This window comes from Nannospalax galili, unplaced genomic scaffold, assembly GCF_000622305.1.
Source record: "Nannospalax galili isolate Female #2095 unplaced genomic scaffold, S.galili_v1.0 scaffold72, whole genome shotgun sequence".
NCBI classification, from domain to species: domain Eukaryota; kingdom Metazoa; phylum Chordata; class Mammalia; order Rodentia; family Spalacidae; genus Nannospalax; species Nannospalax galili.
The window spans coordinates 9,157,807-9,171,293 of record NW_008336933.1 but is presented as its reverse complement, the minus strand read 5'-3'; the positions used below and the strand labels follow the sequence as shown (position 1 = coordinate 9,171,293).

Below are 13,487 nucleotides of genomic sequence, written 5' to 3'. Positions count from 1 at the left end.
AGCCTATGAGCCTTTAAGGAACATTTGAGATCCAAACTATAGCAGTCAACATTTTTTTTTTCTTTTGCAGACAGTCTCTCTCTGTAGCCCCAGCTGGCCTGGAACTCACTGTGTAGACCAGACTGGCCTTGAACTCACAGGGATCTGCCTGCCTCTGCCTTCAGAGTGCTGGGATTAAAGTTGTGTGCCACCATACCTGGCAGCAGTCAACCTTTTTAAAGATTCTTTTCTCTGGGGCTGGAGAGATGGCTCATTGGTTAGGAGCACTGGCTGCTCTTTCAGAGGGCCCAGCACCCACATGGTGGCCAACAACTATCCAGTTCCAGGGGCATCTGACACCCTCTTCTGAGCTCCATGGGCATTGCACAACATGGGTGCAGTTACATACATGCAAGGCAGTACACTCACACACATAAAAATAAAATATTTTTTTAAAGAGATTATTTTTTTTTCTTTTGAGATAGTGGTTTGTGGCTGATGTTAGACTTCTTGACTCAGTTGGATCTTCTGCCACAGCATTCCTCAGCTATGATGACAGAAGTGGGCCACCGCCCAGCTTGGATCCATTTCTAGGCATTGTTGGTGGTAGTCACTTTTTTTTTTTTTTTAATTTCTAAGCCTTCTTGCTGTAGCCCTTTGGATTATTGTTGGCAGTGTAAGGAGATGGTAGCTTCTAAAAGCAGAGCTAAGCCAGTCATTTGGATCGTCTCCCTTCAACATTGTCTTCTCTGGAACCCCAGTTGTCTCTTTCAGAAATTATATAATCGAATGTAAAATGTTCAGAAAGTAATATAAAACCTGGCATTTTGGCAAGTTAATATTACCCTTATGGTAGTTATGTCTGTCTTTAATTTAGAAGATATTATTGGAAACGTATCTTGTTAGACACTGATCTTTTTAAAAGTAGAAATAAATAGTGGAGAGTGCTTTTGGGTTCACAAATCTTGTACCCTGGCCAGTGATGGAGCAGTTCCCTGTCCTCTCTGCCTCTAGATGGCACTGGTTTCATGCTGGCTGACAGTGGTTTAGCTACAGGATTTGGAATAAGCATCTTCTTACCTGGTTGACATTAGGTGTGTTCATTGTGTATTCCACAGTCATTTCTGTCTCAGCAGAAATAGAACTAGGAAGGATTTTAGTGACTGCTATGTGTATAGTCATTAAAAAAATCCTTAATGAGTGATGGAGAATTTGTAAGATGAACAGTGTTTGTGTCCTGTAATTTGTTGCAGAATCATTGTGGGAAATCAATAATGGATCTGTCTGTTCTCTCAAGTCCCTTTATCAGTTGTTAATTGGCAGCTATTCCAAACAGTTCCTCCATGTAGAACTCAGTTCTCTGACAGCTAGTTCATAGGTCTAAGAAATTTCAAAATAAGGGAAGGAAGAACTCTGCTCATCTATAGCAATATTTAGCAACTTTCTTGCCTTTCATGGATGTCTTGGGTTTTGCTTCCAAACACATCACTTCTTATTGTCTCTCATAAATGTCTCTTTGTGTTCTTGATTGTTAAGAACTTTCTTATTATAGAGAAAGGAACTTCTTTCCTGCCTAATTAGCCTGCTAATCTGTCAATCGTTTCTGTTAGGTCCTTTCTAATAGAATCAAATGGCTAAATTAATCTCTTAAATAAAATGACATGCAGAAATGTTATGTGGATAAAGCATATCAGCTAACTGGAAGACGCTTGTCCATATTTTGAAGCTACTCCTGCCTCCTCTGTCTTATTAACAGAGTGGTTTGCCTAACCCAGATTCTCAGCTCCACCCTCATTTCTTTCATTTCTCTACTGCTGGCTGTACCTAGCTCTTTTGCTTGGCTGTAGGTCACAGCACACTATTCCACTCGTTTTGGGTGTTCGGCTTGCATTTGATATTGTGCAGAGCAAGGATGTTGTTCGCTGTGTCTCATAGAGCTGTAGCCTTTTTGCTGTTTTACCTCAAAAAATTGCCTTAGGAGCTTCAAATGAGCCAAATTGCTGATAGAACCGTGGCTGACTGCCTTAGCAACCACTTAAGATTTGCAAGTGTGATTGAAATGATTTTATTCAATGTATTTAATGTTATAATGCAGAAATGCCTTACAGCTTAAAAATGTTATACTTGATTTATATTTTCCTTTCCTAAGCATAGTCTTCCTAAAGCTTCTGCCCCACTTTCTTATTCCATCACTCTCCTGACTTGTATAGATTTTTCCTTTCCCCTGCACTTTTTTTTGTTTATTTGAAATGGAGTCTTTCCACATAGCCCAGGCTACCCCTGAACTTGTGGTCACCAGCTCCATTTTCCTGACGGCTGGATCATCTCCAATGTTGTATAGGCTGTTACGAAGAAAACTAATGCTCCCTTCCCCTGGGAGACTAAGCGGGCCACACCCACCTCCCCACCTGGTCTTGGCCAGGACTCTTTACCAGAAAAGGCCGATTCTTCTTTGTTACCATTTTAGGATTAATGTAGAATGGGTGTATGTATACTTGTGCTTCTCACAAGCTTAAAATACCTTGGCTGAACACCCACAAAGGCCCTGACTCCTGCATCTACATCCACCCAGACAACTGGTGAAGAGGTTGGTTTTGAATATTTTGTCTGATACATCATCTTTTAGAATTTTATACGCTGTGCAGAAGCATCAGGAGCCTGTTTCTTCTTTCTGGGGGTGGGATTTTTCTACACAATTCTTTGATAGATTTGATAAATATTTCTCATCGCTTATCATCTCTGTGCAGATTATTTGTTCAACTCTTAAAATGTTTCTTTTCTCAATTAAAAAAAATTTCATTTTCTTCTGTTAGTTTAGGAAGAAAGGGCTGAGATAGTTGTTTAAGTGCTGGAGTCAGAAAAGGTGCTCCAGGGCTCCCATCTCCCACAATGCTCACTGCCTCAGGAGTTCACATGACCCCTAACACACAATGCCTTCGTGTGAGTAGTGGCTAGTGTGGAGCATCACTGTGTGAAAAGCATTCCTCCGTGAATAGCCTCTAAACTGTCCTCAGTGTTGAAAGTGCACAGATCTTTAGCATGCCCCAATGGAAAGCCTTAACATATTGCCTTTTAATTTGCGTGTGCGCGCGCACGTGTGTGTGTGTGTGTGTGTGTGTGTGTGTGCGTGTAGATGTGTGTGCAGGCGGATGTGCAGGTGTGTGCATGTGTTTCCAGAGGCCAAACGTCAACCTCTTGTGTTGTTCCTCAGGAACTGCCACCTTATTTTTGGAGTGGGACTTACCAAGTAGACTAGACTAGCCTGCAGTTCCCAGGGATCTGCTTGTCTCACCTTGTGCCAGCATACCTGGCTTTTTTTTTTTTTTTAATGTTGGTTTTGGGGGTTGAACTCAGGTCCTCATAGTTGTAATTCAAGCACTTTACTAGCTGAGCTGTCTTCCCATCCCCAGCTTATCATTTTTTTGAAGAATTTAGTGATCTTTATACAATAAACGTATTGTAACTGGAGTAAGCTATCATCGTTTTATGCACAGTGCATGCGAGCATGACAGCTCAGTTCTGTTCGTGTTTTATGTCAAGTTCTTCATCCCTCTCTAACCCCAGGGTTCTTACTGGAGAAACTAGGCTATAATAAGGATTATGAAGATTAAATGAAACCATATAGTAAGGAGGATAACTACTATATAAGGTAGAAAATTCCTGTTACCATTAGCTAAAGGTAGTGTGAACAGCAGCAGAATGTCATAGGATCCTGTCATAGAAACTCAGAAGGGGCACATGCTATAGCATTTAGCATTCATATGCAAGGCACATGGTACAGATGAAACTAGTGATCTCTGGATATTCAAATTACCAAATAGGAAAAGAAAGACCACTTTGGTACCCACAGACTAGGTGTAAATAACCACATACAATTCTGCTGTTATCTGAACCTATTTCCCTTTGGCCACTTGGGATTTTGCATAGTTGTATGTTATTCTGACCTTTTGATTTTTTTTTTATTTTCTTATTAAATGCGTGTTTAAAATCTAGGATATTTTGAAAAAAAATCATCTTTTGATTTCTGAATTCTGTTTGTTTTTGTCATCCACATTTGTTCCTAAGCCCCATATGATAAATTTCCTGCATCTGTTATTTTCTCAACTACTTCACCTAACTTCTGTAGTCAGAGTAGAATATTTGTTCTGGGTCATCTGGGTTTGTATAAGGCTACTTAAGAAAACGTCAGAAATAAAAGGAAAACAAACGAAACAGCCTATTGTGTGCCATTAATGGAAAGCTAAATTTTCATCAACACCTTATAAGGTGTCTGTCTCTCAAACATAAGGCTAAGTGAGAAACTGCCACTTAAATATCCCTGGAATAGGGGTGAGATCATTCCCTTGGTCCTGGTTTGAAATCTAATTGACTAAGTGACCTTTCCCCCTCTGGATCAGCTCCTCTCTGGAATTTATTTCTTCTTTGGGATTGGCTTAGGTGATCACTGAAGTTCCTTCCAGCCCGTGTTATGTTTTCATTAGAAATGAGAATAGAATTTGATTAGATGGTCTTGCCCTTTACCTGTGTCATACTGTACATATGACCTCACAAACTACTCCTTTACCTTACTCCAGTGTTTTCCAGACTTTAATATTTCTTGTATGTTATAGATACATTTTAATCATGCTTATGTACTCTGGGTTAGAGAGGTATGCTTTTTTCTCTGGATTAGTTGTTCTTAGTAAGTTTTAAAAACAACCACACGGGGCTGGAGAGATGGCTCAATGGTTAAGAGCACTGACTGCTCTTGCAGAGGACCCAGGTTCAATTCCCAGCACCCACATGACAGCTATGAACCATTCTTAACTCCAGTTCCAGGGGAGTCCGAAGCCCTCTTCTGACCTCCACAGCATTGCATAACACGGGTGCACTCACATACATGCAGACAATACACTTATACCCATAAAATAAAAATAATAAATAAAATATTTTAAAACAACCTTACAATGCCTGACTTCCATTACTTAGCAATTTCCTAAGCTATGTTATGAGTTATTTTCTTAGTACACATTGAAATTAACATATAATTATAAAAGAAAGCATTTAGCTCTGTACCTCCTGAATCATCCAAATGGATTGTGCACTGCCCTTGAGGAACATCTATAGGCTTTTTTCAACCATCATGTATTTTGGACCTTTACAAACATCCTACTATTTCTGATTTGTTGAAACTGGCTTACCACGGTCCAGAGTTAAATTCTATAAGGCGTGAGTCATCTGACATTAGTTACTAACTGTGGAAGCTGGTGAACACACACACTGTTGAGTATAGGTTCTATCTGTGTGTAGTGGTAGCATGGGGGCAGAGTCAGCAATGGGAGGGTCTGAGTATGGTCCTGGGAAGGATCTTGTGAAAAATGGCAAGTGTTTTTAAAATGATAGTACGCTTTATTATTTATGTGAGGTAGAGTTAATATTATCAGGCAAGTACTTTGCCTTTGGAGAAAGGCACCTTGGGTAACCATGCCTACTAGAACTGTTTTTCTTGTATAGTGACAGATTTGTTATCGTTTCCATGCTGTGATGCTTTAAGAAGGGGCGAAATGAATGAGCCTTCTTCAAACCTTGCATGAGACTTTGGTCTGAGTGTTGACTTTAGTTTTTAGTTTGTTTGTTTGTTTTTTCCTTCAGTGTCCACCCTTAGTTTTGACTCAGGAAAACCAAGAAAATGCCACATTGGATTAAAGCTAAAGGCTCTGACTTCTTAAATGATCAAATAGTTTTCCTTGGGTTGAATGCAAATTTGAGAGAAGATTCCAATTTTCTTTGCTAATTATAATGACATTGGTACCAAAGAAGGGCCTTACGCTTAAGAATGTAGAGGCATATAACGTGGTTTAATATGTTAAAAAATATTAGTAGACTGTTTTCTCTGTTGTCAGCCTACAGAATGGGAGAAAATCTTTGCCAGACAGGGTGTTAATGTCTAGAATATATAAAGAACAGTAAAAGTTTAAAAATCAGAAGAATGACACTGCCTGTCAATTATTTGGCTAATGAAATGAACAGACAGTCCTTAAAAGAAGAAACACAAATGGCCAATAAATATTTTCAAAAAGTGTTTGACATCCTTAGCCAGCAAGGAATCCAAATTAAAACTACTCTGAGATTTCATCTCACCTCAGTCAGCATGGCCATTAAGAAAACAAAGAATAGCAAATGGTGGCTCAGGTGTGGGCCATGAGTGACCCTTATACACTGTTGGTGGAAGTCTAATCTGGTGTGGCCCTTATGACATCAGTGTGGAGGTTTCTCAGAAACTTAAAAATAGAGTTATATGACCCAGGTGTTCTACTTCCGGTCAAATACCAAAAGTACTTTACATTTTACCTCAGAGGCATTTTCATCCATATTTATTGCTGCTCTGTCTACAATAGCAAGGAAATGAACCAGCATAGCTAGACATTCATCAGCACACGAATGGATCATGAAGCATACCCATAGTGGGATTTTATTCAACTGTAAACAAAAATGGTTATGAAAATTGTGAGAAAGTGAATGGAGCTGGAAAAATAGTGCATTAAGTGAGGTAACCCAAACTCAGTAAGACAAATACCACATTTTGTCTTATATGTAAAAGTGTGTGTGTGTGTGTGTGTGTGTGTGTGTGTGTGTGTAAGTCATGTATTCAGCAGGGGGATAATAACAGGAGAAAAAAGAGGTTTTGAGGAAGGAGGCATAGAATAGCACACATGGGACATGAAAGCTGATGTCAGGTAGAAGGGTATGAGAGGAGAGCAGGGGATGTGGGAAAAGAGGGAAGGAACAGCCAGATGAAAATGCCGTAATAAACCCTGAAGCTTTTTATGCCAACTAAAATGAAAATTAATCTGTATGTGTACACAAAGATCACTATAAAATCATGAGCCTTTCGTTTTTGCCTGCGGGGGAGGAAAGAGCCTCTTTCTGTAGCCCACATTGGTCTGGAATTCACTATTGTCCTGCTTCAACTCCCCAAGTATTGTTAGGGTTATAGGCAGGCAGCACCAAACCTAACATGAAAGTTTTTTTGTGTGTGGGTCTTAGAATATAAGTGTCTAATATGAAAATGTCTAATCTGATGTCATGTATGGGAATCCGTTCTCTTGTGCTTTGTACAAGTGACATGGAGTAGGAGTGGCTCGTTTTCATAGCAGTACTGGGCAAACAGTATGGCCAGTTTTATTTGAAGCATTCAGTGTGCATGCGCAATGGCACGATAGAGGACTGTCTTTTCTTGCCTCTCAGTAACTGTTCTAGTTTGCCTTTAATTGCTGTGACAAACCACTCTGACCAATACCACCTTGGAGAGGAAAGGGTTTATTTGACTTACATCTCCCGGGCCACAGTTCATCACTTAGGAGCCCAAGGTAGGAAGTCAGGGCAGGGAACCTGGAGGCAGGAGCTGGAGCACAGGCCATGGAGGAATGCTGCTTACTGACTTGCTCTTCTGGCCATGCTCAGCCTGCTTTCTTATACAATACAGAACAACCTGCCCAGCGGTGGCACTGCCCACAGTGGGCTCCCACCTCACTCAGCAATCAAGAAAATACCCCACAGACATGGCCACAGGCCAGTCCAATGGAAGCAGTTCCCCAATAGAGGCTCTTTCAGCCCAGGTGTGTCAAGTTGACAACTAAAACCATTCAATACAGAAACTTCTCACATGACACTTATTTTGACACTGTAAGAACAAGAATCATATTCCATTGTCTATAAAAGATAGTCTCCATCTTATGGAATGCACAGGTCCTCCCTGCTGTGTCTTCTGCTGGTGGAAGCAGGCTCATTCTGCAGGACCATGTTCTAGCCTCCTTCTCTAGTACAGCCGTCAACATGGTGCTGCTTTGCTCTGTTCATGGACTATGTGGCTGCTGTGTGGCTGGGACTTCTTTTTTCTTATTGAACCAGATCAGGTAACAGGATTTTAACCTTTCCTGGATTGCAAATGGTTTCTCTTGGAACCTAAGGCCTACTGGGTCCTAGCTAGTTCTTCATTTGTTGGGAATTTCTCCAGCTCTACACATGACCCAGAGTACCTTATTCTTCTTTCCTCCTGTGGACGAAATGTTCCTTTCAGACTCATTCACCTCTCCTTTTTTCCCACTAGTTAGCAGGTTCTGGGAGGATTCTGATCCTAGAAAAGGCCAGCTTTATGCTTATCTGGAAGAGCATCAAAGCATTATGTACTGTAACAGTATGGGTCAACCTGTGGGATTTTTTTTTTAATTACAAAATATTGACATATAAATACTTTTCCATGTTCCCTTTTTTTTCCCTTCAAATAGCATTTATTGTATTCTCTGTAACCTCACATGTGATCTTGTTTATTGGGAAAACATACAAAATATATAAAACTGCAAAAACAAAAATTATGAGTGTTCCTACCACATAGAGATGATATTCCAATGTTAGGGCTTTGTTTTAAATCTTGAATTTTAATGTCTGTGTTATGGCTCAACAGCATTCTAGAAATGGAAAACCATTATTTTACATAAACTGTTCCACAAAGAAAAATTGGTGCTGCTTGCTAATTTAATGTTGTATTTACTAAATTCTTTGCCATTAAAGGAAAATAGTGTTCACGAACCTAAATCTATACAAAGCTTGTTTTTCCCCTAAGAGCTTAAAATTTACACTGGAAATTTCTTTTGTAAAAAGCTCATTCTAGTAATTAGAGACGATTATTGTTTTTCATCTTATTTCCTCAGGTGACACTCCAGCTAAAGGTGCCCAACGTGTTTTTAGGGTTACCCTCAAGTTCATCATGATAAATTGTTGATGCTCAGACTATATCTCTTGAGAGATTCTTTTTAAAAAAATTATTATTATTATAGTCCAAAAGTTTTCAGACATAGTGCTAGATTTTGAGTGCTCAAGCTGGAACATTTAAAAAACTTAACCAAGCTGGGCATGGTGGCTCATACCTATAATCACAGCACTAGGGAATTTGAAGCAGGAAGATTGCTCAGGCTTGAGGCCAGCCTAGGCTACATTGTTTCTGGCCAGCCTGGGTTAGACCTTGTCTCAAAAAAACAAAACAAAAACCAACCAGGTATAGCATAACCCTAGGTTCATTTTCCAGCACCACAAAACAAACAAATGAGCCAAATATGAAGTAAAGGATATCTACTTTCTAGGAGACTTTGAAATGCCCTGGAAAGCAGTTTACAAAGTCAAGTTCCAGAGTCTTGTCCTAGTACAGACTGAATATGCTGACAGAAGAGGGGAAAGGGAATAATTCAAAAAGGAGATGCATGAAGTAATTTTGCTACATTTAAAAATATTCTTTGAGTCTTAAAATTTTATTTATTTATTCGTTTATTTATGTTCATGTGTGCATGCCCACATATGTGTGCACATGCAATCATGAGGCACAGTACATTTGTGGAGCTCAGAGGACAACTTGTAGGAATCAGTTCTCTCCTTTTTCTTGAGGAAGCCATGCAAGTTGAACACATGTTGTCAGACTTCGTTTTTTTTTTTTTTTTTTTTTTTTAAGACTTGGTTTGTTGAATTTTCCAGAAAGAACTCCTTAATGTTAACATAACATTACCTTTGTTCGTATTCTTTTGAAGGCTTTTTGTGTCTAGTTGATATGACCACACCAGTCAGTATAAAATTCCTGTTCCACGGGTTTTTTTTTTTTTATTTGTTTCTAGTGGAATTCTTGGAAAATGTGGCTCCAGGGCTCTTTTTTTTCTCCCCTATTTGTTTAGAAGCCCTGGCCTTGAACTCACAGTCTCTTTGCCTCAACCTGCCCATGCTGGATTATTGGTGTGTGCCATGACTGGATTTGCATGTTGTTTTCAAGAGTCTAATGCCAGTCTAATTGCTTTGGCAATATTGTATTCAATAGCTTTATTTGGTCATCTACTTGCTCTAATTTATCTTTAGAGGTTGTAGTGGACTCCATAGACTCTGTCAACGGTTACTGTTTTTAGCTCTCATGAAACTCACTCAGTGCCTAAGATAGTAGGATCTTGTGAAAAGACATTGCTGGGCATCTCACAGCACCATCACTGTGGGACGTCCTTGGTTCATGTTCACATCCAGAGCTTTCCTTGTTGCCCAGGGGTGTGGCACCTGACTGCAGGTTTCCACAAGGGCTGGTTCCATCTGTCTGGTCCTTGTCTCAGTGACTTTGTGCTGGATGTTTTTCTTGGTTTGTGCTTTTCTCTAGAGTTTTATTTAGGAATTCCTGTCTATTTTGTTACTTCCTCTCTGTCTTTAGCAATTTCTGTACTTTTTAGTTTGATGTTTGGCTCTAATCATCCAATACAACATTACCCAAAATGACAATTCAGTTTTCAGTAAAACAATTCATTTTTTTTCCTTGGGACTCAGATGGGAAGAATAATGGCCATTTGTTCATTTCTCTCTCTTGATCTAGTCTCCTTGTACATAAAACTGATTTGCTATGTCACCAAAGATGGAGATGTTCCACTTTGTGTGTGTGTATTGTATGCATGTGTCTGCACATATTTGCAGAGGCCAGAGATTGGCATGGAGTATCTTCCTCTATTACCCTCCACCTTAATTTTTGAGATAGAGTCTCTCCCTAAACCTTAAGATCCCTGATTCAGTGATTCTCCCTCACTGATTCAGTCAGACTGACTGGCCAGTGGTCTCCAGGGATCCTCCTGTGTCCGCCTCCCTAGCAGTGGGATCACAGGGACATGTCACTATGCCTGCCTTCTTGTGTGGATACTAGGGATTGAAGTATGGTGCTCATGGTTGCATATAGCAAGCATTCACTTACTGAGCCATCTCATCAGCTCTGGATGCTCTATTATTGGTAAACCATCTTATGATTGATAAGAACTGATTAATGATGATAAGGAAATTTTGTTGAGTTGTCGCACTGTGAGAGGAACTCTGTGTGTGTTTTCATGCATTATCTATCATAACACCTATGAATTTAGCATAATCCTATTTTATGTGTCATAACCCAAGGCTCAGCTACCATATAACTTGCCTAAGTTTGTATAGTTAGGAAGTGGCAGGAATATGTGTGAGGTCCTATGCTGGCCTTTAGAAATAGTGTTAAAATTCCAGCATGCTGGGCTGGAGCGATGGCTCAGCGGTTAGGAGCACTGACTGCTCTTGAAGAAGACCTGGGTTCTATTCCCAGCACCCACATGGTGGCTAGAACTGTCCTTAACTCTAGTTCCAGGGGAATCCGAAGCCCTCTTCTAACCTCCACGGCATTGCATGACATGGGTACATTCACATACATGTAGGTAATACACTCATACACATAAAATAAAAATAATAAAAAAATTTAAAAATTCCAGCATGCTTCCTGTCTTCATGGACTTTATAGGATTTAATTCTTAAGCTGTAATTTTGTACCTAGTCTTAGATTACACTGTAAAGATCCTGTGGGACAGGTAGGGATATTATTTTAGAGTCTCAAAACCTGGCATTTACATTAGAATTGAGGATAATGTCTCTTGTAAGGAAATGACTATAAGTTCAGGCAGATGTAAAAGATATCAGGAAAGATCAGAACAGTGTCTTTTGATTGCCCAGAGACCCTCCACCCAGTATAGTTGTGTAGTTCAGCTTTTCTCAAAGTTGGTATAAAGTGTTTGTTAATTTTAATACTGTGTATTAACTGAGCGATGTAATTCTTATCCCCATGCTGTAACTGGAGTGGTATTAATTTTACTAGAATTTCTATCTTGTATGATACTGACCAGGATCCTGTTTTATGCATTTCATTATTATTTGTGGTTTGCAGTTATTTGCTGGTGTAAAAGATGGAGAAAGCCTGCAGCTCTTCGAACAGAGTTTTCGCTCTGCCCATAAACAAGAAACACACACCATGGAGGCCATGAAGCTTGTAGAGTTTGACCTTAAGCAAGTGCTGACTAAGCTTGTGTCACATCTTTTTGGAGATGGTAGGTATTGACTTACCTTTGTCTCTTGAGGCTTAGTATTCCAATATGTACAATACTATGCAGCAAATCATTGAGTCTGACTGTATCTAAGGTTTTTGTTGTTGCTTTGTTTTTGTGTGTTATAGGTTGATGGGAGAGAACCTTTGTATTTCTTGGTTCATTCTACTTGAAGTATAGGAGGATATGGAAATGGAATCAGCTAGAGAGAGAAAAGAGATAGTGGATCAGATCAGTGTTATGTGTGGAAAGTATACCAGCTGATTAGTTTGGTTTTGTTTCTGTACTCTTACTAGATCAGACTTGGTCAGTGGATAAGATTCTTAACCATGTGAATTATCCCATGGCAAAACGCTATATATTGGCATACAGATTACACTATCAATAGCAAAAAAATATTGACAGTGATTTCTTAAGGAAGAATACTATTGTTAAGATTTTGTTTCTCATTTATTTGCCTTTAAGTCTTCCTCCAAGAAAAAAACATTAATTGGCGATGCCCCCTGCTGTAGGAGCCACAGTCACTGTTCCTAGCTGGACTTCTGTGCTCACTGATCTTGGGTCACCTGAGTGCTTTCATCCCTCTAGGCTCCCCACTCCTTACACAGGAGCTCAAATATGTGTTTAAAGGGATTCTTGTAATTTATTAAGGCTTTGTGGGTCTGTTTTGCTGCCATATCATTATGCATAATTCATATACTATTTAAGAAGCCACTAAATAATTCTATGTATTCTTTATATAGAATACATTTTTTTTAAAATCCATATCAGATTCACCTTCCCATCTCCCCTGCTGGCTCTCCTCCTAGTTTGGGTCCTGTCCTATTCCTTGTCTTGGGGCCCCTGACACCTGGGGAACCACTACTGCTTCCTGATCCTTTTCATCCAGACCAACTCAGTGCCTTCTCTGGTCCCCAGGAGCACTGCTTCTGGTCCTGAACCCACCCTAACCTCCCTCTGCTTCCCTGGGCCTGCAGGACCCGAAGGCCTCTCTCCAAACCTCAGGCCTCTCTCGCTGGTAAGTCCATCACGCCCTCAGCACCTTGACTCCCCCAGCCTCATTCAGTCTCCCATCTCCCCTGCAGGTCTCTCCTCCTAGTTTGGGGCCTGTGCTATTCCTTGTCTTGGGGCCTCAAACACCTAGGGAACCCCTACTGCTTTCTGATCCTCTTCATCCAGACCAACTCAGTGCCTTCTCTGGTCCCCAAGAGCACTGCTACTGGGCCTGGCCCATCCTCACGTCCCTCTACTTCCCTGGGCCTGCACCACCCACCAGCCTCTTTCCAGGATGCGGTGCTGACCTTTCCTCTTCCTGATCAGACCAACCCAGCTCCTCAGTGCAGTCCCCAGGAGTCCTTGGGGCCACTTCCTGCCCCCATCTGCCTTTGCATCTCTGGGTGGCATGACCACCAGCTGCCCTAGACCAGCATCTTTTCTGGGCCTGGCTCCCAGGCCAGTCCAACCCCCAAATTCCTGAGGCCAGAATCTTTCCTGGAGGGATCCAGACCTTAGAAGAAAGCCTGAGAGCATCTGATCCTCATTTGACTTGGGCCTCTGTGGGAACTACTGAAGAAAAAAGCAAACTGGCCACTCCAATATAAAATCAAAAGAGAGAATCAAAATCAT

The 13,487-nt window shown here is 40.5% G+C and overlaps 1 protein-coding gene across 6 annotated transcripts in view; it reads left to right on the top strand.

Annotated features, from left to right (window-relative positions):
* The window catches only part of Fars2 (phenylalanyl-tRNA synthetase 2, mitochondrial), a 542,959-nt gene that overhangs the window by 158,931 nt on the left and 370,541 nt on the right, over positions 1–13,487 (top strand). For all 6 annotated transcript variants that reach the window (XM_008831656.3, XM_029562861.1, XM_029562860.1 and 3 more), the window contains one exon: positions 11,705–11,864. In XM_008831656.3, coding sequence (XP_008829878.1) covers positions 11,705–11,864 — 160 coding nt within the window. The remainder of the gene's footprint in view (positions 1–11,704; positions 11,865–13,487) is intronic.